At 36.9% G+C, this 26,053-nt stretch overlaps 2 protein-coding genes across 3 annotated transcripts in view; one reads left to right on the plus strand and one right to left on the minus strand.

Annotated features, from left to right (window-relative positions):
* Nucleotides 1-10,160, plus strand: part of si:ch73-344o19.1 (uncharacterized) — a 14,298-nt gene extending 4,138 nt beyond the window's left edge. The window contains exons 3-5 of one of the 2 annotated variants that reach the window (XM_051701571.1): nucleotides 5,590-5,868; nucleotides 7,877-8,043; nucleotides 9,048-10,160. In XM_051701571.1, the coding sequence (XP_051557531.1) occupies nucleotides 5,590-5,868; nucleotides 7,877-8,043; nucleotides 9,048-9,092 (491 nt within the window). In that variant the 3' untranslated portion in view covers nucleotides 9,093-10,160. The remainder of the gene's footprint in view (nucleotides 1-5,589; nucleotides 5,869-7,876; nucleotides 8,044-9,047) is intronic. The other variant, XM_051701570.1, reaches the window with a different exon arrangement.
* Nucleotides 10,161-10,303: 143 nt separating this feature from the next.
* LOC127442199 (meiotic recombination protein REC8 homolog) lies at nucleotides 10,304-25,882 on the minus strand. The gene is made up of 15 exons (XM_051700050.1): nucleotides 25,750-25,882; nucleotides 24,979-25,057; nucleotides 24,617-24,737; nucleotides 23,801-23,864; nucleotides 23,496-23,563; nucleotides 23,179-23,251; nucleotides 17,643-17,887; nucleotides 17,304-17,444; nucleotides 17,140-17,209; nucleotides 15,387-15,580; nucleotides 12,555-12,603; nucleotides 12,315-12,381; nucleotides 12,095-12,193; nucleotides 11,019-11,116; nucleotides 10,304-10,819 (listed from the first exon to the last, which is right to left on the minus strand). The coding sequence occupies exons 1-15, from the start codon at nucleotides 25,880-25,882 to the stop codon at nucleotides 10,731-10,733; spliced, it is 1,590 nt and encodes a 529-aa protein (XP_051556010.1). The 3' UTR covers nucleotides 10,304-10,730.
* Nucleotides 25,883-26,053: the final 171 nt, after the last annotated feature.

The raw sequence follows: 26,053 nt of genomic DNA on the forward strand, positions 1-26,053 counted from the left end.
CTGACAATTTACACAAGGTTTATTTCTATTTCTTCTGATCCAAACTTAATTCAAACTTACTTCAAACGTACTTCTCTGTCTGCTCGTATGAATGTAACACATCATAAGAAAGTGTTTTACTGCTGTTTAAATGCACTTTGGATTGCATCATTTATATGTATAAATGTTTTCCATCTGAAAGGACTAAATATTAAATGAAACAAATGACAATAAAATGCAAAGTAATCACTTCAGTAATCAAAATACTTTTTGAATGTAACTGTATTCTAATTAATAATTATTTAAATTGTAACTGTAGTGGAATACAGTTACTTATATTTTGTATTTTAAATACGTAATCCCATTACATGTATTCCGTTACTCCCCAACCCTGAACATGTCACAGTTTAAGGCTGCATAATTGGTCATTTACACTATCCCTCACACAGGGTTGGGGAGTAACGGAATACATGTAACTGGATTACGTATTTAAAATACAAAATATGAGTAACTGTATTCCACTACAGTTACAATTTAAATCATTGGTAATCAGAATACAGTTACATTCAAAAAGTATTTTGATTACTGAAGAGATTATTTTCTATTTTATGGTAATTTTGTCATGAAATACTTAGATGATCTGAGGAGCGTTTGAATAGTGTTTGAAACACTTTATATATTAATAATTTATTTTCTGCCTCATTTTATAAACAGAGTCCACATTCAATCAGAAAAAGATGTCATTGTAAACACTTTGTTGAGTTTTGAAGTAAGTTTGGAGCAGCAGAAATGGTTAACCTTGTGTAAATTGTCATATGAACGTTTAGATTCATGTTAAGCTAAAATGCTATTTCTAGCCCTTTTACATGCACCTGTTACCAGACAGGGGCTGTGTCTCATTTCGAAGTCTGCGTCCTCCGGAGGTCGCATTTGTCGGCCGCATACGTCAGAGGCTGTCTTGTTTCATAGGACACTCCGAATGTGACCTTTGAATGTGACCTTCTTTCACGGGAATTCAGAGGATGCATGAGGTGTGTCCTTCGTGGGCACTAACAACCCACAATTCTTTGCTCAATGGAAATGGATATCATTTGTCTAAATAAAATTACGCCAATTTGCTCGAAATGTGATGTTCAAACACAAGTAATGTTAATTCCCAAGTTGAAGTACCTCAGTAGTTGGGTGCAGAGTATATAATATGTATAATTATATTAATATATAATTAAAATAAAGTATTAGACTAAAAGTTCACCTGTAAAATCTATTTTGTTTTCTCTTTACATCATTATAACTCTCCTAAAATGTACCTCATACATTCCCTTCTAAAGGGACTTTGTTCCCTTCTCACTCAAAGTGCTCGCGCTTGTTAAAGAGTGGCGTGCTGTCATAGCAACCATGTTACATTCCGTTTCTGTTTGTCCTACGAAGGCTGTCTCGTTTAAACGAGGATTGTTTAAAGGAGGAAACTCGGTATACTGCAGCCTTCAAAGGACGCGACCTACCTAGCACGCAGCCTTTGAAACGAGACACAGCCAGGATTATATTTTATAATAATTTTATAACTAAAAATCCTTAAAACAACATAAATTTTCTTGAGACGCAACAGTGCTTTATTTCTGCTGTTTTTAAGAGAATGTATTAAAATAAAAGTGTATTATCTGTTATTGTACTGGTAGATATTTTTTCACTTGTTAATCACTTGTTTATAGTCAAAACAAGTGAAAAAATCTACCAGTGCTGAAGAAGTAATCCAAAGTATTTAGAATACGTTACTGATCTTGAGTAATCTAACGGAATACATTACAAATGACATTTTACAGCATGTATTCTGTAATCTGTAGTGGAATACATTTCAAAAGTAACCCTCCTAACCTTGCCCTCAGAGTTTTGCACAAATAAGCTGAATAGTCACTATCGAAACATTGCTCTGTTTGTTTGAGAATCCTGACCATGAATTTCCGAAAGTAAGATGACAAGGAAAGAGTCATTTCTATGTGGAAATCGATAACTGATTAAAAAATTCATTAATATTCATCAGGAAAGTGCTACCTGATTGGTCGGTGAAACTATAACCCAACCCTAAACCTAAACCTAAAATCAACGACCAGCATGGTAGCAATTTATTCATAAAAATGAATTAATCTTCCCCGCCATCATATGTTTCAAAAATCTACATCCCTGCCAGCCCAACTCAGCAACACTGTCTAAACCAATGGAATGAGTTTGAGGCGGGCCTATCTGTTTGGGGCCAATGGCATGGAGTGTTCAGGAAATGTGTTTGAAAAAAATAATTTTGCAGTTCCATTTGGTGACAGTAGTGGTGCAGAAATGATACACTTTGGCTTTTAAATAAGTCAGCAATTTTTTGTATGTCTCATTTTCCCTCATTAAAGGATCCATGAAAAGGCTTGGAAAACGCATTTTTCTTTTCAAAGAACTCGTCCCTTTTTAAAAAAATGGCCAACAGCCCTTCTTTAATTTACGTCGAAGCCATTACCTATTATTTGCTTCTTGCTTTTGCTAGTCAGTGGCAGGTGTGAGGGACATTCTCATTTGTTAGTGCAAGATGAGTAATCAATATTTTTGCCAAATGAGAAAGACTGTACATTTTTTAATTCCTATAGACCATTTCAAGGGCTAGTTGTCGGTGTAAGGAAATGACGTCTTTTTTCCTTGAACATTTCTGGTTATTTGTCAAACTCATTAAAAACAACAGGGTGAAGCACTTTATTCATAGTGACATTAAAATGATTAATGTTAATAACGTTAATACGATTGTAATAGAATGTCATTATTAAAATGTGGACCACGTTGTTCGGTAGCTGGATGCTCACTGGATGCCTGGAACTAACAGATTATAAGTGTTTAGATTTCCAAAAAGCAACCACAAATGGACGCATTTCTTTACAGTTTCTAAAATTGACCTTAGATCGCTCCCATTATAATGAATACAGTTGCGCAAGTCATTTATATTTACAGTCATTTAGCAGACACTTTTATCCAAAGCGACTTACAAATGAGGAACAAAACAAGCAGTTTGTCATACAAAAGTCAACAAAATCTGCAGTATCACACTGCCATGTTCTTAGAGTATCTGGAGTAAAGTAGAAGATACAGCAAATAAAGTTTTTTTTAAGAATTAAAAAGAAAACCCTTACCTTGACTGCTTAATTGATTCTAACAAGAGCGATCCAATATTCCCGACCTTGTCTCTGAGGAAATAATTGTGAGCATCTAAATTACGATACACTTCATCGCCTCTCTTCGTAGATGTGCTCAGTTTCAAAACGTGCCTGGAGTTTGGTTCGGGATACTCTCATGTGATCCTGAGACCCCGACCAGGCTATGTGCCCAAGGTTCCCACGACCCCTTTTAGGGACCAGGTGGTGAACCTGCGAGCGCTGCCCCAGGAGGAGGCAGACCCAGCCCTGTCGTTGCTGTGTCCGGTGCGTGCTTTAAGCATCTATTTGGATCGCACGCAGAGCTTTAGGATCTCTGAGCAGCTCTTTGTCTGCTTTAGTGCACAGCGGAAAGGAAGCGCTGTCTCCAAGCAGAGGATCGCCCACTGGCTCGTTGACGCCATAACTATGGCATATCACGCCCAGGACGTGCTGCCCCCAGTAGGGCTACAAGCCCATTCTACCAGGGGTGTAGCGGCCTCCTTGGCCCTGGCCAGGGGTGCCTCTCTAACAGACATTTGCAGTGCAGCAGGCTGGGCAACACCCAACACCTTTGCAAGGTTCTACAACCTCCGGGTGGAACCGGTTTCATCCCAGGTAGTGGCACGCAATACAAGCGGATAAGCCCGAGATAGCCGGCCAGGTGTATCGCTTGCACATAGCGCCTTTCACCTCATCTGAGCTGAAGACGTGCGCCATTAATTCCCAGTAGTGTTCACAAACTATGTTCCCTGGTTGACTTCCTCCAAGCCCTGTGGCAGTCGAGTTTTCGGAGAGACTCACTGCCGGCCCAGTACACGTGCTAACTAAGAGCCCTGTTCTGGGGTAGGTGCTCTGCATGTGGCGGTTCCCTTTAAGGTAACCCCATGTGATGTATATCTTCTGCTAAATCGTTTCCCTGTTGGCAAACTGCATCTTCCTTGGGCAGAGCCCCCTCTGCCACAGTCTCCATGTTTGTAGCAACTCCTCCCCCGTTGGGTAGGATCTACCATGAGACTCTCCACATGGTCGGCAAGACCATGTGACGTATTTTCCACTTAAATATCCCCCCCTCTCTTTGGGTGAGGTGTGGTCTCCGCGGTGTCCTCCCCTTGGGAGGGACACCCCCCCGACAAGACCTGGTGGCCCAGTCGGATAATCCACCTTCTTTTTTAGGGAGTGGAAAAAAAGAAAGGGAAAAAAGGCCACTACTGGGTTAGCCTGTCTCTATCTTTTGGGTAGTCGACTTGTCCCCAAAGGGCCGTTCGACACTCATAGCTATGTTGGGGGAGGTTATGTGTCGGCCTGGTGTGCTGGCTACGAGGCACACAGTGGTCTGCCTGTCACACACCACCAGTAACACGTAACACAGTTCAGCCAGTTGCGGCGTTTTGTATAGGGACCCCTAGTGTCACTACATCGACACAACGTTGAGTGAGTGACAGATAGGGAACGTCCTGGTTACTTGCATAACCTCCGGTCCCTGATGGAGGGAACGAGACGTTGTGTCCCTCCTGCCACAACGCTGACCTAGCCGCTGAAATGGCCGGACCTTGTCTCGGCTCCTCAGCATAAAACCTGAATGAGTGGTTGCATACCAGCTCCTTTTATACCGTATGTCCGGGGGAGTGGCATGCAAATACCACTCGCCAATTTTCATTGGCCTTTTATCAAAGACCAGAGGTGTTTCGGGCTCCCAAAAGTGACCCCTAGTGTCACTACATCGACACAACGTCTCGTTCCCTCCATTAGGGAATGGAGGTTACTCAAGTAACCAGGACGTTTTGCTGCATATTTCTGTAGTGATTAAATGAACATGATGATGCAAGTTTCATGAGCTGACATTTGCGTTCATCTTAAATAGTGTGAGTGCATTAGTGTGGGTGTATATGGCTTTGTTCCACTTTAAAGATAGCCCAATGGGCTTACAGATGACATGAACTCGTGAGACTCTCAGAGAAAGTGCCGGTCCACATTCCACCTACTTTATCAGACGTCTATCCATAAATAATAGCTGCATCTGGGTGTAACATTTTGGAGCATGACTGTGTTTGTAAATAAATATCCTTCTTCCATGCAGTCATTACACTGGAGACATATCTATTTTTAGGGTAGTAGAATATCTGTTTATTGGTATAGTGCACTTATGCCTGACCTTACAATTATGAAAGCAACTTTTCATGTCATTCCAAAATGTTATTTTTAAGATTTGATCTCAGAACACCCTAGTAACCATGTAGTCAGGACAACTCCAACATTGTGATGGCAAGTTTTTCATGAGCAAGCACGATTCAACCTTTTCTTCAGAAAGTGTATAAATCTAGATATAATTTGCTTGTATTTTCACAAGTGCTCTTATTTTCCATATCTTTTCTTTTTAGTCCAATCTCTTTTTCTTAACAAGGTTTTGTTCACACTTATTTACTTTATTTGTCTGATTTTTCTCATGCAGCCTCTTCTGTAAGCAGCCTGACATTTTCTCTTGTAAAGAGCACCATTTCAGAATCAGCAACCACCACAGCTCCTGCAAAATCTATCAGTCCAAGTCAAGGATATCAGACCTTCTCTCCTCTAACCAGCAGTGTGTCCCAAACAACTCAAGCAGCTCTGCCAGTCACCCCCTCTTACCCTGCACCATCTCAGTTTGTCCAGACTGGCAGTTCAAAGGTCACTGGCCCTGCTCCACTGGAAGACCAGGATGAGCCCTCTGAACTGGATGTGGGGGATGAAGGTGTGTGATGAAGGTTTTGCTGCACTCTAGACGGTGCCCAGCTTAAACTAATACTAGAAACATGTGGCAGCATAAATCGCTTTTCCACCATCGGGCTGATCGGTTCTCTTTGTGGAAACTTGCTGTTATGTACCAATAAATTTTTTTTCCCATGGTGGTGCTGCAAAATGGACTGACTGAGCAAGTGACTAATCGTGAGTTGTTATGTAATTAAAGCCGTTCCACCAGAACAGCTCTCTGTGCTGGGTATGGCTAACTAACTGTGCTGAAAAATCTAGTCCGGGAACAGTTCGTAATCATACTGTACTGAACGATGCTCAAGTGGAAATGCTACTGGAACTGATACTTACAATGCTCAGAACTGTTCGGCCCAAAAAAGAGGAAAAGCGATAAGAAAAAGTGAATGCCTATGCACCACTATGGAAGCCCATTTCTGCCACATAAAAAAAATAGTGCTTTGGTAAATCAAAATTATGAGATAAAAAGTAATAATAATGAGATAAAATGTCATAATTATGAGATAAAAAGTCAAAATTATGAGATAAAAAGTCATAATAATGAGATAAAAAGTCATAATGAGATAAAAAATCATCATTATTAGATAAAAATCATAATTATGAGATAAAATCATAATTATTAGATAAAAAGTCAAAATTATAAGATAAAGTCAAAATAATGAAATAAAGTCATAATAATGAGATAAAAAGTCAAAATTATAAGATAAAGTTAAAATAATGAAATAAAAAGTCATAATTATGAGATAAAAAGTCGAAATTATAAGATAAAATCATAATTATGAGAAAGTCAAAATAATGAGATAAAAAGTCATAATGAGATAAAAAATCACAATTATTAGATAAAAATCATAATTATGTGATAAAATCATAATTATGAGATAAAAAGTCAAAATAATGAAAAAATCATAATTATTAATAATATATGTCATAATTAGGAGATTAAAAAATCATAATTATGAGATAAAAAGTCAAAATTATGAGATAAAAATTCATAATGAGATAAAAATCATAATTATTAGATAAAAATCATAATTATGTGATAAAATCATAATTATGAGATAAAAAGTCAAAATAATGAGATAAAATCATAATTATTAATAATATATGTCATAATTAGGAGATTAAAAAATCATAATTATGAGATAAAAAATCAGAATTATGAGATAAAAAGTCATAATGAGATAATCATAATTATTAGATAAAAATCATAATTATGAGATAAAAAAATCATAATTATGAGATAAAAAAAATTATGAGATAAAGTTAAAATAATGGGATTAAAAGTCATAATGAGATAAAAATCATCATTATTAGATAAAAATCAGAATTGAGATAAAAAGTCAAAATTATGAGATAAAAAGTCATAATGAGATAAAAATCATAATTATTAGATACAAATCATAATTATGAGATAAAATCATAATTATGAGATAAAAAGTCAAAATTATAAGATAAAGTCAAAATAATGAGATAAAAAGTCATAATCATGAGAGTTCTGACAAACTTGCTGCAAATTTCCTACTCATTATTTTCAAATGAAAATGAGCTTGAGGTTTACCGCAAATGTTTGCCAGAAGTTTGCTCTTCACCGGTTGTGGTGAACCTGCAGCAAATCTTTGGCAACAATGAAGAGTTTGCTGCAAACTCTCGATTCACATACTTGCGTAGAGGATGTTTCAGGCCAAACATAATTATCAATTATCAGCCTATAAAAAACAAAACATATGTTCTCAATATTTGGTCAATTTTGAGTTGTGTCTTTGGCTTGAAAAAACTTGTGTGACAGTAGAGTCATCGACTGTATGTTTTGGCCATTCTGCATCTAGTAAGCACAGTCACCAGTGATAATTGGATTAGTTTGCCACTGTCTCGTAAATACTGTAATTAACTCTGTGGTCTGTGCTGGGCTCTGTCTTGAATACATGATGTTCTTTCAGTTTTATTAATTCCTGTGATAGTGCTAATCAGTTTCTACTCAATTAACCTTGCAGAATCAGACAAAGTTCCACACCGTCCCGCCTCCCCCCTGGACCCCTTGTTCGCCGCTCTGGTCTCCATTTTCATTATTTGCACCGCCATGGTCTCTGTTGTACTCTTCCTCAGATTCCGCCAACGCAGTGAGCATCCAGAGTTCCACCGGCTTCAAGACCTCCCTATGGTGAGTCTCACAGCTAAATAATGTGTCTTGGAGCAGTGGTTCTCAACTGGTAGGTCGTGACCCAAAATTGCATCATAGGTCTGTTCATATTGGGTCACAGACAGCAGAAAAAAAAAAAAAACGATGCTAAATGCAATTGATAAAATGCAACTCATCATAAAATCGAGCAACTTAGACAAGGGCGTAGGTTTGGTTTTAAAGTTGGTAGGGACATATTGCGAGGAGGAGGATTTTCAAAATGTTAGTATTTAAAAAACAAATCCACACCCTTACCTGACAGTCGTTCATATTCAAAGGTGTTTTCCTCAATAATGCACTTATTGACCAAAGAAGAATCCTCCATTAATTGGGCCATATGCAAGCCCAGGATGATTTTTTTTTTTCTCTTAGACTGGAAACATTTGTAAAACAAAGAGTACGCTTATTTAAATCTATTAATTTCAGTGGTTGGATGGAAATGTGCCCGTGTAATCTCCAAAAAATATTTTCGCAATAATCACAAACGACTGTGATTGGGCATCGTGAACAGCGCTGAGAAAAGTTACAGATGCCACGTGACAACGCTTTTCATGCGTAGCTTCAGAAAAGGTAGGACAATAATTTACACATAAATAATTAATTACAATAATAAACTTTAATAGATGTGAAAATGAAAAAAAAAAAAATAGTATAAAGTATTTTCTAAAATCGCCCTAAATGTCCGATTTTCTGAAAGTTGGTAGGGACATGTCCCCACCATTACTACCTAAATCTACGCCACTGATCTTAGATATCTTAGATATTTCTATGTTCCTGTGCTTGGCATTTGGTAAGCAAGTGCTTATTTTTGAGACTTACTGATATTACTCATTGTCTCTTGCATGTTTTGCAAAACCATAAAAATCCTAATGACTGTAATTCAGTACTGTTCTCCATTTTGACTCTTTGGAAATGATCAAATCAGAGAATGCTTTTGATCCAAGTGCTGACGTCAAAAGTAAAACATCTGATTTGCTTTTCTACAGGATGATCTCCTAGAAGACACGCCATTGTCAAGATACACCTATTAGCAAGAGAGAATTCGGGGCTAGCGTTTCATTATCCCTCAGGCACCCAGTATTACTGATGATTGCACATCCATTTCCCACATCCAACTGATTATAGGCTTTAAGGGTTCTCAGGACGTTTTAAAGAATGTGCTGTACAATATATGCCATTCAAATCTGTGGCAAAACTGTCTTGATGCTAAAGTTTGGTTGCATAACAATAGGATAACATAAGGGATGCATAAAATAAGGTTTAATTAAATGCATACAGCAACAAAAAATGAATAAACATTTTCAGTAAGAAAATAGGAACTCTTATGCCAATCAAATGTATTCATATACCCTAATAAAACAGGTGATTACTTAAAAGGGAAGGATTTCCAAGGGAACAGAATTTGCTTTTTTGTCACCTTCAGATCATTAGAAATGTTTGCCGTACATGTACTTGCTACATAAATCGACATCTGCCTGAGGACTGATTCTGTAATCAATATTTCCGGAGCTCTAATATTAGTAATAATAGAACTTGATGATGGCTTGAGATACTGTTCTCTTGAAAAAAGTTTCCTTCACTAGAAACCGTAATTGTTCATTTGCATAGGGAGTTGCTCATTCATTACTTTATGTTCCATAAATTCAAATATTCTACACAAACACTTTTCTTTTTCTTTTCAGGGGCTTCAGTGTTTCAGAGACTATTTTTTGGGAGGAAAACGTCCCTGTTATTAGTATTAATGAACTTTTGCACTGATAGAGAATTGATATTGTAGTGAGAAAAATAGGTTTTTATTTTATTTTTATGTGACAGTGTTTTGGAATTATTAAGTATTTGGGGTTAAACTGAATTGTGATTTTGATATTTCTGACAAAGTTGATTGTGTCTTGACTTATTATGAAGGTTTAAGGATTGTAAAATAACTTGAAATGTGTTTTAGCATATTCACTTCTGTCTACTCTGGTATTTGTGGTAAACCTAATGCCTAATGTACTTTGTGCCAAAACTGACTTATATACTGGTAAATATATATTGCACAGTTGTGTTGTTGAAAAACTGTAAAGTTTGTAATAAAAGAAGATTTTTTTTTTTTCTTATTTACGCAAGTTCAATAACATATATATATGTAAAAGTCCTTAACGGGTGAAAATTGGGGTACAGTATATACAAATATTAATTATATTACGTTTTTATTGGTTCTTCAAGAAAAATGTAAGTCAATATAAAACAATTAAACTTTATTGCCTAAAACTAGAAACAATGCAGAATTCATGTATGCGCAAAACTGCTGTATTTAAAATACAAACATCTCATATTATAGTAAAAGGAATAAATATTAAGTGTGGAACAGGATGATGCATGTAAAATAGTTACATAAGTGAGAACATTCAATATTATAATAAAAACAACAGGAATATTATAATAACATTTTTATAATTACAATAATTTAGAAATATTGAAAACCTGCATAAATTAACAAAAAATGTATTTCATAGTACAAAATATCACTGTATTTAACCAACAAAATTGCGTTGAAGCTGTTGTTACCACAACTAAAAAAAAAAAACTTTCAGTTCTGTTTATAAATGTCATTAACCTCAGCACTGATTTAATAAGTATCATACCAGTTTTGTCTGAGTGCAATTGCAGGTTATCACCATCAGCTTTCAAATGATCAGTGGCTGCACCTGTGAAATTATGATGTCACCATACGGCTCATCCTGTCGCACTGTGATCTGTTTTGCAACTGTTTTCTCTGTGAACACAAAACATGTTTAGAACAAGACTTATTAAAAGTGTGGCTTCACATTATCTAAAATTCTTCTACTTCATGATAGACCTCAAATAAAAGGCCAAAATCTCAATTACATTTTCACTTAATTTATTTTGTTTATAGTAACAAGAATCAGACATCATTGCAAGATGAAATGGTACAGCCACTGTCACCTTCTTACCAAGCAGTGCCCAAAAGATTTGGGCAACAATTCTGCGGCTGGCCTGAGGGGGCAGCAGAGAGTGAAAGGTGACCAAACCTTCAACAGCAAACAGAGGCCTTTAACAGAAGAAAATGAGACTTTTGTAATCCTTCTATAGTCACAATCTACTTAAGTAGGCAACAGCAAAAAAAAAAAAAAAAAACACACACACACACACACACACACACACACACACACACACACTGTGTGTTCGGGTACACATACTTTTGGCCATATAGTGTGTATATACGGTATATTCATTTCTATAATATATTTATACACAAATAATAGATAAATGTATAGTTCACACATCATTTACTCCACCTCATGCCATCCCAGATGTGTATGACTTTCTTTCTGCTGAACACAATCAAAGACTTTTAGAAAAATCTCAGCTCTGTAGAGCCATACAATGCAAGTGAATGGTGGCCAGAACTTTGAAGGTACAAAAAGCACATAAAGTCAGCATAAAAGTAATCCAGTGTTTAAATCCATGTCTTCTGAAGCGATATGATAGGTGTGGGTGAGAAACAGATCAATATTTAAGTCTTTTTTACTATAAATCTCCATTTTCACTTTCTTCTTTTGTTTTTGGCGATTCACATTCTTCGTGCATATCGCCACCTACTGGGCAGGGAGGAGAATTGATAGTAAAAAATGACTTAAATATTGATCTGTGTCTCACCCACATCCATCATATCTTTTCTGAAGATATAGATTTAACCAATGGAGTCATATGGATTACTTACTGCTTACTTTTGTATGCTTTTTGAACCTTCAAAGCTCTGAGCACCTTTCAGTTCCATTGGTTGGACCTACAGAGATAAAATATTCCTCTAAAAATCTTTGTTTGTGTTCAGCAGAAGAAAGCAAATCACACTCAAAGTCCCTTAAAGTCAAGTCAGGTCACTCAGCAACCATATTCATAACACCTCCAGGCAGCTATTTGCAGTCATGTAAGTGCAGCTCCTATCTACTTGAATGGGGGATGTTTGAAATCGCCAACTATTGGTCAATATTACATTCAAATTCAAAAATAAGACTGTCTGCTGTACCTTACTGGTTCCTCAGTATCCACTGAAATCTCTTCCATCTCTGGAATCCTCTCTTCTTGGATGTCCTCCAGACTATACTGAATTTCTGGAACAGGTGATCTAAACCCATATGAAAGCCCATTCACATTGCAGCAGTAATTATTAATAGCCACCTAATTATTCAGGAGCGAAACTCATCTGTCTCACACTTATTTTTAACATCTTGTCACTCTTCACTCACCGTCTGCTTTCCGGCGTCTCGAGGGGAGAAAAGTCCTTATCTGTTGTCTCCAAAACCACAAAAGAGGCTGCAAAATCAACATGAATATTTAGCATATATATTGTATATAGCAACAAAAATGTTTCTTAATTTGTTATAACAATTTTCTCTTTTCAAAATGCATCATAATCACTATTGAACACAGGTTAACTGTAATCCAAGAGATTATTCTACTACAAGTAAAGGTTTTGCTCATTTTACCAGGCGTTTCTTGCTGGGAGAGGCCAGACTCCACCATTTCTCTGGGAATCTAGAGTAGGAAGGATACAGGACAAAAGATCAGTCACTAAAACAGAGTAGCATGTAACATTGTAGGATTTGTAATCTAGAGTTTTACATTTTCTGATGAATGTCTGACCGATTCGTCCCCTCTACGCTAAGGTGTTGTGAGTGGTTGAAAGGGCATTATGTGGTAGCTAGTCTGTTCTGGGTGGTTGCTAGGGCATTGGTATGCGGTTATTCAGGCGTTCCAAGTGGTTTTTCGCACATTGCTATGCAGCTGCGTATATCTCAGGTGATAGCGCAAACATCAGTACAAATGTTACTTAAAATTTACATAAAAGTTAGGTGCCAGAGTTTAATATTTAGGGTTAGGAATTTATTCAAATAGTAGTCTTTCTTTCTATATTATCCCGCCGGTAACACAAAAGGTTCCATTCGTTAACATCAGTTTATGCATTAGGTATCATGAACAAACTATTAACAATATATTTTTTACATCATTTATTAATCTTTGTAAATGTAGTTTATAAAAAAATACAATTGTTCATTGTTAGTTCATGTTAGTTCATAGTGCATTAACTAATGTTAACATATACAACTTTTGATTAAAAAAAATGTGTTGGTATATGCTGAAATTAACATTAAGATTAAAGGGGTCATGACATGAGGAATAACATTTTCCTTGATCTTTTGACAAATAAGAGGTACGTTGTACTCATTGTAAACATTCTATAAGTTTCAGAACTGAAAACTTCCTCTTTTTTCTTTTGATTTTCTGCCCAATTTGGAATGCCCAATTCTCAATGCGCTCTAAGTCCTCGTGGTGGCGTAGTGACTTGCCTCAATCCGGGTTGCGGAGGATGAATCTCAGTTGCCTCCGCGTCTGAGACAGTCAATCCGTGCATCTTATCACGTGGCGTGTTACCACGGAGACATAGCGTGTGGAGGCTTCACACCATCCACCGCGGCATCCACGCTCATCTCACCACACACCCCACCGATAGCGAACCACATTATAGCAACCACGAGGAGGTTACCACATGTGACTCTACCCTCCCTAGCAACTGAGCCAATTTGGTTGCTTAGGAGACCTGGCTGGAGTCACTTAGCACGCCCTAGATTCGAACTCACGACTCCAAGTGTGGTAGTCAGCGTCTTTACTCACTGAGCTACCCAGGACCCCCGAAAACTTCCTCCTTAATAGAAAAGAGCATTTATTTAAACCAAGCTGCAAAAACGGCTCATTTGGAAGTCATGGAACTTGTGATGTCACAAGGACCAAATACATCTGCATATGCAATGCCTATTTTTCCCATCACTGTACCCTTGGCCCCGCCCACTGGTGCTCAGTCAGTCACACAGTTGAAGTGGAGAGAGATGGGGCCTGTCATGGGAGATTCAACCAAAGTGGACTTACATAGTACACCTTCACGTGCCTGTCTGGATTTAAATGTTTTTCTACATAAACGTGCACGGCTTTGACTGCATGCATTGCAAAGACGCAATGTCAAGTTATAACTCTAAAATGGAGACCCCCATTGTGTCTCATTCAGCTGTCGTGCCGTTTTGAAGGTGTCCTGGACCGTTTTTGCACCCATCTGTGCTATATTTAATTGTTGGTCTTTTGTAAACATGCACTCATTGGACATCTTTGATCCTTCTGATGCGTTTTCGCCTATGTGCGCTGCATATTAAGAGCATACAAACACAACTTTCAAAAAAGCGTGTCATTCTGCTGCTGCCACAGACTGGGAGAAACACATGCAGTCCTGTGTAAACAAACATGGAAGATGCGAGATGTGAAGTCAGCGTCTCTGCTCTGGCTTGTTGAAGCCGATTGAAGCAGGCCAACAACACCATGGTGGACAGTTTATGTTCTTGTATTCAGAACATCTCAGCGAGGATTGTAAGTTTTCAGCTCATATTATGAGTGTGAGTGCTTGTGAACCAGTCACAGGAACTGTTATTGAAGGACAGGGCAGTTAAAACACTACTGGACTGGAAATCTGTAAGTAAACAATTTAATTAATGAATATTTCATATGTCATGACTGTTTGATAGTTTATGGTGCTGCTTGAGTGAACACTTTAATATATTCAGATGAAATGTGTTGGATGTGGGTTAGATGTTGTTCCTGAAATTTAGTTAAAAAAAAGTTGTGCTCTTGTGGAGTTTATTCATTTTCTTTGGATAGCATTTCAAATATGCCTGTATTGGAAGTGCTGCATGATGCTAGCCAATTACAACAGTGGGCTTTACATTGAAGTTTTAAAGGGCCAGACATCTTAAAACTGGGCGTTTCAGACAGAGGGCCAGAGACAGGGTAGAAAAGTATTATAAATGACTACATTATGACTGTTTTTGTGCAAAAAAAACTATATTAACATTATAAGTGGACATCATGGAAGATAATAAAATTATAAAAAAAAGACCATTTCATGACCCCTTTAAGAAATGCTGTAAAAGTATAGTTCATTGTTAGTTCATGTAAACTAAAGTTGTTAACTAATGTTAACAAATGGAACCTTCTTGTAAAGTGTTACCATCCCACTTATTACATGGCTACCTGCCAAATAAATATATAAATGGGCATGAAATATTGATTTGCATTGAAATTATGTTATTACGTGCAAAGAAAGAATCACAGGGTCTCTTGAAACAGCTGAATTCACCTCCGGTTTGCGTTAGAGTTCTGTTGGTGTTTATTTTGTGAAAATTACCATCTGACTGTTCAATATCCTGCTTACTACAAATCTACTTGTCAAATAAATACATAAATGTAAATAGCACATATGCATCATGCATGCTTACCTCTTTGGAGATGAGCTCTCTCTCCTCTGGTTCATGTCTTTCCTCCTCTCTCTCTGGTATCTCCTCTTCCACTGGAACATCCCAAAGGAACTCGGATGGAGGAATGGGTCTCACGACCGCAGCCTGTTTCCATAGTGCCAGGATTTCAGGTGGAAAGCCTGTGTAGGCATAACACTCAACTGTCAGTTTGAGCTCTGTATTTTAGAAAAGAATGAAGCTCAGAATAATGGGGTGAATCTCATGAAAAGGGTCAAGAAATATCTGAATTGTGTTTCAACTTAAAATCAATAGGAAAAAAATAAGAAAGTACATTTGGAGTGGGCCTGGGTAGCTCAACAAGTAAAGACGCTGACTACCACACTCGCAAATTCGAATCCAGGGCATGCTGAGTGACTCCAGTCAGGCTTCCTAAGCAACCAATTGGCCCGGTTGCTAGGGTGGGTAGAGTCATGTTGGGTTAACCTCCTCGTGGTCACTATAATGTGGTTGTCGCTCTCGGTGGGGCATGTGGTGAATTGTGCGTGGATGCCATGGAGAATAGTGTGAAGCCTCCACATGCACTAGATCTCCGTGGTAACGTGCTCAACAAGCCACGTGATAAGATGCGTGGATTGACGGTCTCAGACGTGGAGGCAACTGAGATTTGTCCTCCACCACCCGGAATGAGGAGAGTCACTACGCCACCACGAGGACTTCATTGAGCGCATTGGGAATTGGGCATTCCAAATTTGGGAGAAGAAAAAAGAAAGTATATTTAGCATATATTCAACCTATTTTTAGGACCATTAAAAGGAATTTTCCGGGTTCAGTGTTGATTACCACAAAAAAACATTTCAACTCGTCCCTCCTTTTCTTTAAAAAAAGCTTACACTTACAGGCACTCACAATGTTAAGTGAATGGGGCCAATTTTTGGAGGGTTTAAAAGGCAGAAATAATTTTATAAAAGCACTTTGTTAAAACTTTTGTATTATTTGAGTTGTAAAGTTATTTAAATCATCAATTTTGCAGCTGACTAGTAAATTACCAAGATTACAGGGTTTGCGGCATTACATAGTCATGGCAACGAAATTGTAAAATTGGATATAACTTAACACAGAAAAGGTTAGTTTACATGTACAATTATGTTAACATGCATATTGTTTACGTATTGTGGCTATCCTTTTAAAAAAGTGAGTATTATAACGTTTACGGATTGGCCCCATTTACTTCCTTTGTAAGTGTCTCACTTACAGTAAATCAGATTTGTGCTTTTTTCTTTTTTTAAAGAAAAGGAGGGACAAGTTTAAATTATTTTTTGTGGTAATCTGCTTTATGCCACAAATGCTGTCGATTCAGCTTAATTTATATTGAAACCGGAATTTTTCTCAAAGAATTTTTTGAATCGTGACATTATTTTTCACCCAAATTGTCCATCCGAAAAAATATCATTCTCATTACTTTAGTGCGAAAAAATAATTATTTTGTTTTAATCGTAAAGTACTATTTTAAGAAGACACCATGGTAGTTTTCGTTGGACTACCTTAATGATTTTGTTTGTAAAGGAAAAACTCAGTGTCTGGAAAGCATGTTTATTTTTTTTATTTTTTTGTTTGTTATTACAGTAATGAGAATTTGGGGAAGAATATTACAATGCAAACAATAGTTTTAAATGGGCTACATTTTCCTTATGCAAAGTACAATTTTCTTTTTTATTTGATTTTGAGGTAAAATATGACCCGAACATTTCTTCATGAGATTCACCTGCTAACTTACTCATGCATGGGTTCCCGAGTAGTGCTTTAGCATCACTTTTTTCAAAGGGCGGTTTGATGAGAACATTTGTCTAAGAAAAAAAATAATAAATGGCCATGTTTAACATATACAGTACACGTATGTGCTATGATACGAAATTATGCTGTCATATCAGAGTTGCATACCAACGGCCTGGTCTCTATCTCCACATCATCAATCTGGGCCCTCATCTCCTCTTGAGATATCTGTGTATCTTCGTCAAAGAAGAGCAGCTGTCTCCTCCTCTTCCTCTGCACTTTAGGAAATTCAGGTGTCACTACAGCAGGCTGAGAGAAGGAGAGATGGAGGAGGACGGCTTGATGACAAATGTGCCGAGCAATGCTTCTCAACAGGTCTGTGCTGATAGGGTCGCAGTGAGCAGGCAAAAAACAATGCAAAATGCATATAATAAAATGCAACTCTATTATTATGCATAGTTAGGATAATGGACATTGTGTTGGAGTGAAGAGATAAACCTATCGCACCTCAAGACTAGGGCTCCTCTCTCTCAACGTCTTCTCTTTCCTGGGCTCAACCACCATTTCCACCTCTTCACTGGGCAGAGGGGAAGGTAAGGGTAGAGTCACAGAGACTGGGGTCTTCTCTCTTTCTTCCAAAACAGGCATCTCCATGGGCAGGCCAAAATCCTCCTCAGGCAGCAGGACAACATCCTGGCTTGATGTGCCAGTGATTTGTGCACCAAGAAATAGGATGCCCAGTTTAGTGCCATCTTAAAGCATAGGTTTGCTGTTTTTCAGGTTGCTGAATTTTCTTTGCAACTTTAGGATACTTGTTTTAGCTCTCTTTCAGCACTAAACAATGCAAATTCTGGACCATGGATCATGGATAGTGTAGTTCTTTACCAGAAATGTAGCTATTAAACATGATTTTGAAACAATGAAGTTGAAATAACGTGGACTGATGGCATATGAAGGAGGCATATAACATTGATTCCGTCTTCAGAGTCTTCAGTTGCAGCACATTTCGTGAGGGTTAGGATTAGGGTTAGCTCCAAAAAACTACAATTCGACACTTTGCTTCACTTACACTTGGGAGGGGCATAGGGATAATTTGGGCACCTCCTAGATCCTGCCCTGAAGGATAGTGATGCTCACATCATAAATCCCTTTAAAAACATATTCATACTGCACACTGGCCCTCATCAGTTCTACACAAGATTTGAGTTATGTTATTTGAGATTTGAGACTTATTATCAACAAAAAGTAAAATCAGTGCAAGCTTTGGTTACAGTATACTGTGTCGTTTTGTTTGTGTTTCTCTCTGCTCTTTCACAGTGTGTGTCTTCAGTTCCAGCACATTTCATTAGGGGTAGGGTTAGCTCCATGATGACACAATTTGACCCTTTGCTTTAATTGTGCTTGGGGGGGCGGGGGGGGGGGGGGGCACAGGGATAACTTGGGGGGGCAAAGCTGATCCCAGCACCCCCTAGATCCAGCCCTGTCATTTTGTCAGAAGATAATTTTTAATTTTAATTGTGTATATATGTAAAAAGTAGTGCTGTCAGTCCAATAAGATTTTTAATCGCCATTAATCGAATAATTTTTCAAGTTAATCGCAATTAATCGCAGAATTTGAAAGTGCTGAAATTTGTTTTTCAGCACTTTTCTTTTCCTGTCAAAATGCATTTATTTTTTCATCTTAGGAAAGAAAAGGAAACAATATGTAACATTTTCCAAACATAGACTTCCACAGTATAAAGATAGAAATGCACTAAAATAGCAACAATTCAAGTAACATTAAACATTTCCCAAAGTCTAAGTGGGAGTTTGACTAATTGAAAGAACTAGTCCCCACATAGGTTGTGTATCACTCCAAAAAATTATTTTTGCTGCTTGTTCAATTTACTTAATTAAAATGAACTAAAGCAACAAAATTAAAAAAACATTTAAACTAGTCAAATATAAGTTTACTTAATCCATTTGAGTTTGTACTACATAAATACTTTTTGTGGTGTTCATGTCGCATTGATGCAACTGGGCATGGGATTTCCATTTCCCAGCACGCTTTGCAGTGGGACTCCATAAGGAGAGTAAATGTTAAAATTAAGTGTTATTTTATCTGTTTTTGCGCAAGATGAATAAAAAGGGTGAGACTTGTTAGTGTTTCATGTTTTGCTATGTTGAGATTTAGAAGAGTTTCTGTTATACTGGAGTTTTGGGGGTTACCATAATGGTGAAGAGTGAAGCTTGAGCTAATGACGAGGACAGGTAGATGTTGCACATTTTATTGAATACTTGGTTTGTTGAGCAATTGCTGTGCTAACAATAACATAGTTACTAAACTACACTATGTAGTGCTTCCAATCAGCGTGTATTTAGCATGCAACTAACATTAACTTTCACTAGTTATTACATAAAGAAATCAAATCAATCTATTAGAGTTACATTGACACTAGGGGCATGCAGCGAAGCCATTATCTGTATTTGTTACTATAACAAAATTATTTGTATCTGTTTCTGTATTCGGATTGAACCAGATGTAGGTGTGGTTTAAACGAGAAGTGCCTCAAAACTCATTTTAAAATGTAACTCTCTTACATTTATTGTGTCTGTATATAAAAAAATGCCTCGGATAGGCCCATTTATATTATTATTATTATTGTTATTATTATTATTAATAATAATAATAATAATAATAATAACAGTAATTATTATTTTATTATTATTATTATTATTATTATAGCCTAATAATAATTATTACTATTTAATTATATTATTGATATATTCTTTATTTTTTTCTCACCAGATGAAGCTGGATATGTAGGCTACATTAACTGTGGAATGTATTTTTAACTTTGGTTTCTTCTGGTATTTCTGACATTAATATCTGCTGAAACAGAATTTCGTTTAGCCTAGTCTGTGCATTGTGCAAGTATAACCACATTATTTTGGAGGCAGGAAGTGTCAAGCAATTGTGAAAGGTCAAGCACACATTTTACAATGAATATTAAATAGCCTACAAATACAAACATTAAAAGAAATTAGAAAAAAATTAATTAAGCCTATAAACAGGAGAAAGCACCGTAAATCTATTTCAGAAAGTTTTATGATAACATAATGTGCAGGACATGATTATTTAGTTAAATTACACATGCAGAATTAGCAACATGCAGTGGAATAAATAGCAAGAGCGAGCCTCTATATTTCTAGAAGAGAAAAGCGGAAGAAAGCGTATGTTTTGGTAATCCTCCGTGTGCAGGAATAATCTGAATAGATTTACAAGTATTTAAACTTTTTGGGACATTTAAACTGTTTGGGGATAAAGACTTAACCATGCAATTACCTTCATTGGCGATATGGATGTAAATGTGGTCAGCTTTAAGAGACGGGCAGATGAGCTCCGCTATAAAATCATCACTTCTCTGGTCAGGGATTCGACATTGTGCTCAGGTTGGTTTATGAATCATTACATGTGAATTGTGTGAAACATTTGGTGTTTATGTATTAACAGGCATTTTAAAAAGTGGAAAATGTGTATAATATAGTATCATAGGTAACGTTAATCATGACAAGATTAGATTTCTGAGACGCACAATTAACGGAGACCAAAACGGAGTCGAGTCTGCGGCCATACGATGAAATGAAATAACACTGTGTGCATTTTCATTCATAAGGTTTACACTGTAGTAATATTGGCATCACAGACTCATCATTGTTTTATCATTTTTTATATGTTTATATAAAATATTGCTTAATTCCATTGCTTGTTGGATGATCAGTCTTCAAAATATTTTTTCTATTATTCGGATTAATTCGTTATACATTTTGAAGTCATTATTCGTGCCTTTCTGTATAAGGTATTTGGCTTCTGGCACATCCCTAATTGATACAGCTAATTTTGTTGGGTTTACAAAATTCAACTAGGTTCTTTCAACACAAAGGGGTTGTGTTGAGATTACATAGTAATTTTAAGTTAAGAAAACTATTTTCAAACACGTAGAACCAATGTCCAAGATTGAATCAAGTTCAGCCAAAGAGCAATTGTTTGGAGTGCAATGCGCATTAAATCTCTTGAACTCTCATACAGACTGTGGCTATCCACTTTGCTACAGCAATCATGAAGCCATATTCATAATTCATGTCAGGAAGTCAACGGCAGCATCAAGCACTGCTTTGAACTCCACATGAAGAGCGTTTACAAAAAATGTCTCAACCTGCGTTTTGGTAATAGTTAAGACTTATCGTACTTTTGTGGTAATTAAATTGAGCCTTACACAGGCTGCAAAGTACTTGATTTATGTCGCAAGGGCTTGTTTTGTAAAACAAATAGCAATAAGAGGTCCTTTCCTCATCACTTTATCACTGACACAGCTGTTATGAGTGTGTGTTAATCGCGATTAAGAAAAATAAACGCATTAAACGTTTTTAATTAAATCACATGCGTTAACGCGTTAAATTTACAGCTCTAGCAAAAAGTTAATTTAGTCAACTTTTAGGAGGACAATAGTATTTAGATGGCCTAAAAGCAAACACACATGGACAAAGAGCAACAAAAAATACGATTTCAATTTCGTGGGGTCTTGAAAACCTACAACCCCTCCCGCGAATTGCAAAGTTTTCCATTTTTATAATCTTCCTAAACCTTCCTAAAAGCGAAGTCAACTTAAATCTACATTTCCTCAAGTGTCACTCAACATACAGGTCTAAATATTCTGATGGTGTCAGATCTCTTGTTGCCTCTCTCTCAAGTGCTGCTCTCTCTTGTGCTCTTTCATCAGGCACCCTCGGCTCTCTCTCCTCTTCTGCCTCTTTCTCTATTTGCTCCCTTTCTCTGTCTGTCTCCCGCTGCCTTTCTTCCTCACCTGCAAAAGAGATTCCTTTCTCAAACTTAACCCTAAATCTCTTCTCATTGTAAAACAACATAAAACATGACATAAAAAGAAACCACAAGGCACAGACATAACTCTGTGTAGCATATACTGAGCACCATTGTTGGGTGTAATCCAACTACAAAGTAATTAGATACTGTAATCAAATTACTTTATTCAAAAAGTAGTGTAATGCATTACATTTTAAATTCTTGTAATCAGATTACAGTTACTGACTTTCAATTAATTTAATTACTTTTAAGTACATTATAGGGTTATGCTTATTTCTAATATATTATTAATGTAGAATACATGAATTATGGCTCCGTAAAGAGCCATTGTGAAGGAGAAATGTGAGGTGCTGAGTGTATGACTTGTGTGTAACAATGAACAAAATATATACATGTATGCATGTGTATAATATATATATATATATATATATATATATATATATATATATATATATATATCAGTACTGTGCAAAAGTTTTAGGCACTTGTGAAAATGTTGCATAGTGAGGATGTCTTCAAAAATAATGACATAAATAGTTTTCATTTATCACTTAATGTCATACAAAGTCCAGTAAACATAAATCTAAATCAATATTTGGTGTGACCACCTTTGCTTTTAAAACAGCCCCAATTCTCATAGGTACACCTGGACACAGATTTTCTTGATGTTGGCAGATAGGATGTTCCAAGCTTCTTGGAGAATTCACAACAGTTCTTCTATCTATTTAGGCTGTCTCAATTGCCTCGGCCTCTTCGTGTAATCCCAGACTGACTCGATATTCAGTGGGGGGCTTTGTGGGGGCCATGACATCTGTTGCAGAGCTCCCTGTTCTTCTATTCTAATCATTTCTATTTGTAAAAGTAATGTTTGGGAGTCTAACATTTATATTTCCTATTGACACACTAAAGCTGAAGATATAAATAACCATCTTAAGACAAATGCTTTTGTGAAACATCTTGTGTGCCTAAGACTTTTGCACAGTACTATATACTATATACACATTATTTTGAATTTGTTGAGCAGAAAAGTGTTTTAGGAACTAACTTAAAAGTAAAGTAATTCGTAATGTGATTACTTTTTCAATTAAGTATTTAGTAGATTAAGATAAATAATTCATAATTTGTAGTGGATTAATATTTTTAAGTAAATTACCCAACACTAACAAATATCTAATTGTTCACCTTCAGGAAAGTGATCTGGCTGCTCCAGCAGAAGCTCAATCATGTTAGATTCCTGCAGCTCTGCACCTTCAAACTGAGGAAACAGAGATGGATGGCATTCTAGTTAAACGCAACTTGATTTCAAGCAGGGGTTTTTTTTGTGTCTGTGTGTGTGCACAAGAATCAACATTAAATTTTCAATGTCAATAAATGTATGCCGTCTGTTGTAAATGCACATTATATGCTACTTCCTATGCAATGTAACCAGGGGCCCCCAGCATAGAGGTGTATGATAGTGCATTTGTATATGCGGTGATGATATTGATCGACAGCAGTACCTCTGGCTCAGGCATGGTGACTGGCTCTCTTTCAGTCAGGGTGATGGCCTCCTGACTGGCTGTGATGCCTAGAGGGAAAATTACAAAACTTCAAAATATGTTAGTGTTCATGAATTTCTGTCTCTTTTTTTTGGTGGGCCCTTCCCTATTCATTTCCTCTCATTATTTATAAGCACCCAAAGTGCAGATTCCAATACCATCATTTAAAATGTCCTCTTCTGGGGGAAGAAATCTGTGGATACACATAATTGTGTGTTGCTATGGCAATGCATCACAGGGCAGGTTTAACTACTATATGGCCTTACCATCTAAAGGTGGTGTTGGTTCCCTTGTGGGCGGGGCTTGCTCTGGTAAAACCTCTCTTATTTGCTGAGGAAGCAGCAAACCACATAAGAGTAAATACATGACAGAAGGTAAGACATCAAATGACTTGTAAAAAACAATCGAGGTTGTTAAAGGGATAGTTCAACCAAAAATGAAAATTCTCTCATCATTTTCTCGCCCTCATGCCATCCCAGATGTGTATGACTTTCTTTCTTTTGATAATCACAAACAAAGATTTTAGAAGAATATTTCAGCTCTGTAGGTCCATACAATGCAAGTGAATGGTGATAAGACCTTTGAAGCTCCAAAAAGCACACAAAGGCAGCATAAAAGTAATCCATAAGACTCCAGTGTTTTAATATATTATATTTATATATTCTTCTGAAGTGGTGCAATCACTTTGGGTAAGAAACAGATCAATATTTAAATCCTTTTTTACTATAAACCTCCACTTTCACTCTTTGAATGTGAAAGTGAATGTGGAGATTTATAACACAAAAGGACTTAAATGTTGATCTGTTTCTCACCCACACCTAACATATCGCTTCTGTAGATGTGATTTTTGGAGCTTCAAAGTTCTGGTCACCATTCACTTGAATTGTATGGGCCCACAGAGCTGAGACATTCTTCTAAAAATCTTCATTTGTGTTCTGCAGAAGAAAGAAAGTCATACACATCTGGGATGGCATGAGGGTGAGTAAATGATGAGAGAATTTTCATTTTTGGGTGAACTATCCCTTTAAAGAGACATATTTGAAATTGTGAATTTCAGAAAATGAGTGCTGAATTATGTCCACCTGAATGAGGCTGCTTGGACTAGGTAGGCCATAGCCAGTGTCCATAACTCCAAAGAAGGGATCTCTCGCCCCTTCTGTCTCATCTAATAATGCCAGAGCATCAGGGAGCACGTGAATCTGCCTAAAGGGAGGGAGGAGAATGGTGAGGAAAGATGAATGAAAAATATCACAATACGGAAGAATACATATAATGTATTAGATGTGGTTTTGAGTGTACATACTGCAGAGGACATTGTTCTTACATGCCACTTCAACCAAACATAATTGCCAAGAAGAGAACTAATTAATCTGCATTACCACAATTGTTTTGTCAGCTATATTTTTCTCTTTTTCCACAGATTGGTTTTGACATCTGGTCTGACCTGGTGTCTTCATCCATCAAATCAATGTTTGCCTTCCGGTTAAGGCGGAGAAGTCTATCAATGGCCCCTTGGGTATCTTCTGAGGGAACAGACATTAACAAACTGTTAGAGAAACATCAACCAATCATTGGAAATATCAAACTCAAATCTAGATGCTACAAAAGCATCTACAAAAATGACTTTACCTACTGAAAAAACAGCTTACACTGGCATTCGATGTAACCCAACAAATACAGAATGTTCCCCTAACGTTAGCATTTGGTTATTTTTTTGTGAACCAATTGCTAACATTCTAGGAACTTTTCTTTGGGTTCTATTTTTGTAACCATAAACTAACCTTCCCAAAATGTAGTTAGGAGCTTTTTTTTTTTTTTTGTGACAACCTAATAAGAACTTATACAGAACATTCTCTAATGGTTCTTTTTATGTTTTATTTTTATAGTCATAAACTAACCTTCCCTGAACATTGCAGGGAGGTTTCTGTGGGACAACCTGGTCTTTCAGCCTAGCCAAACTGGTTAAGCTGGTCTGTTTAGCTGATTTTAGAGGGGTTTGGGGCATTTGTCAGCTCCTCAGGCTGAGAGAGCAGCTGGACGACCAGTTCAACAAACTATAACCAGCAAACCACTGTAGTTTGGTTAAAGATATTTTTCTTTTCAGCAGGGTTTGTCCTATAAAGTGTTTATAAAGTTTATGAATACTGATGAATATATTGGACAAATTGACCCAATCCGCAAATTATCATTCACCCTCACTTCCTATCATACAAACCTAACAAAAAACCACACTGTCTGTGGTAGACCAGAACCACTCCATACTGCAGCTGGGACGACAGGTAGAGGGAGAAACGGGGACGGGGCAATCCTGATGCGGGGGGCGGGACTCTGACCAAAACGTAATCCATGATGTCACAGCTGTGAAGCACATTGAAATAAAACATTTCTTAGAAAAAATAAGTTAAACGGTTAGTTCACCCAAAAATGAAAATTATCTCATCATTTACTCACCCTCATGCCATCCCAGATGTGTATGACTTACTTTCATCTGCAGTACACATATGAAGATTTTTAGAAGA

Source organism: Myxocyprinus asiaticus, chromosome 6 (genome assembly GCF_019703515.2).
Source record: "Myxocyprinus asiaticus isolate MX2 ecotype Aquarium Trade chromosome 6, UBuf_Myxa_2, whole genome shotgun sequence".
Classification (NCBI taxonomy): domain Eukaryota; kingdom Metazoa; phylum Chordata; class Actinopteri; order Cypriniformes; family Catostomidae; genus Myxocyprinus; species Myxocyprinus asiaticus.

Coding starts and splice junctions, on each gene's coding strand:
- LOC127442199 (XM_051700050.1), bottom strand. CDS start 25,882: ATGGATTACGTTTTGGTCAGAGTCCCGCCCCCCGCATCAGGATTGCCC. Junction 25,058..25,749: donor ACAGTGTGGTTTTTTGTTAG/GTTTGTATGATA, acceptor CTGTTCCCTCAG/AAGATACCCAAGGGGCCATT. Junction 23,252..23,495: donor TCACCATGCCTGAGCCAGAG/GTACTGCTGTCG, acceptor CTGTTTCCTCAG/TTTGAAGGTGCAGAGCTGCA.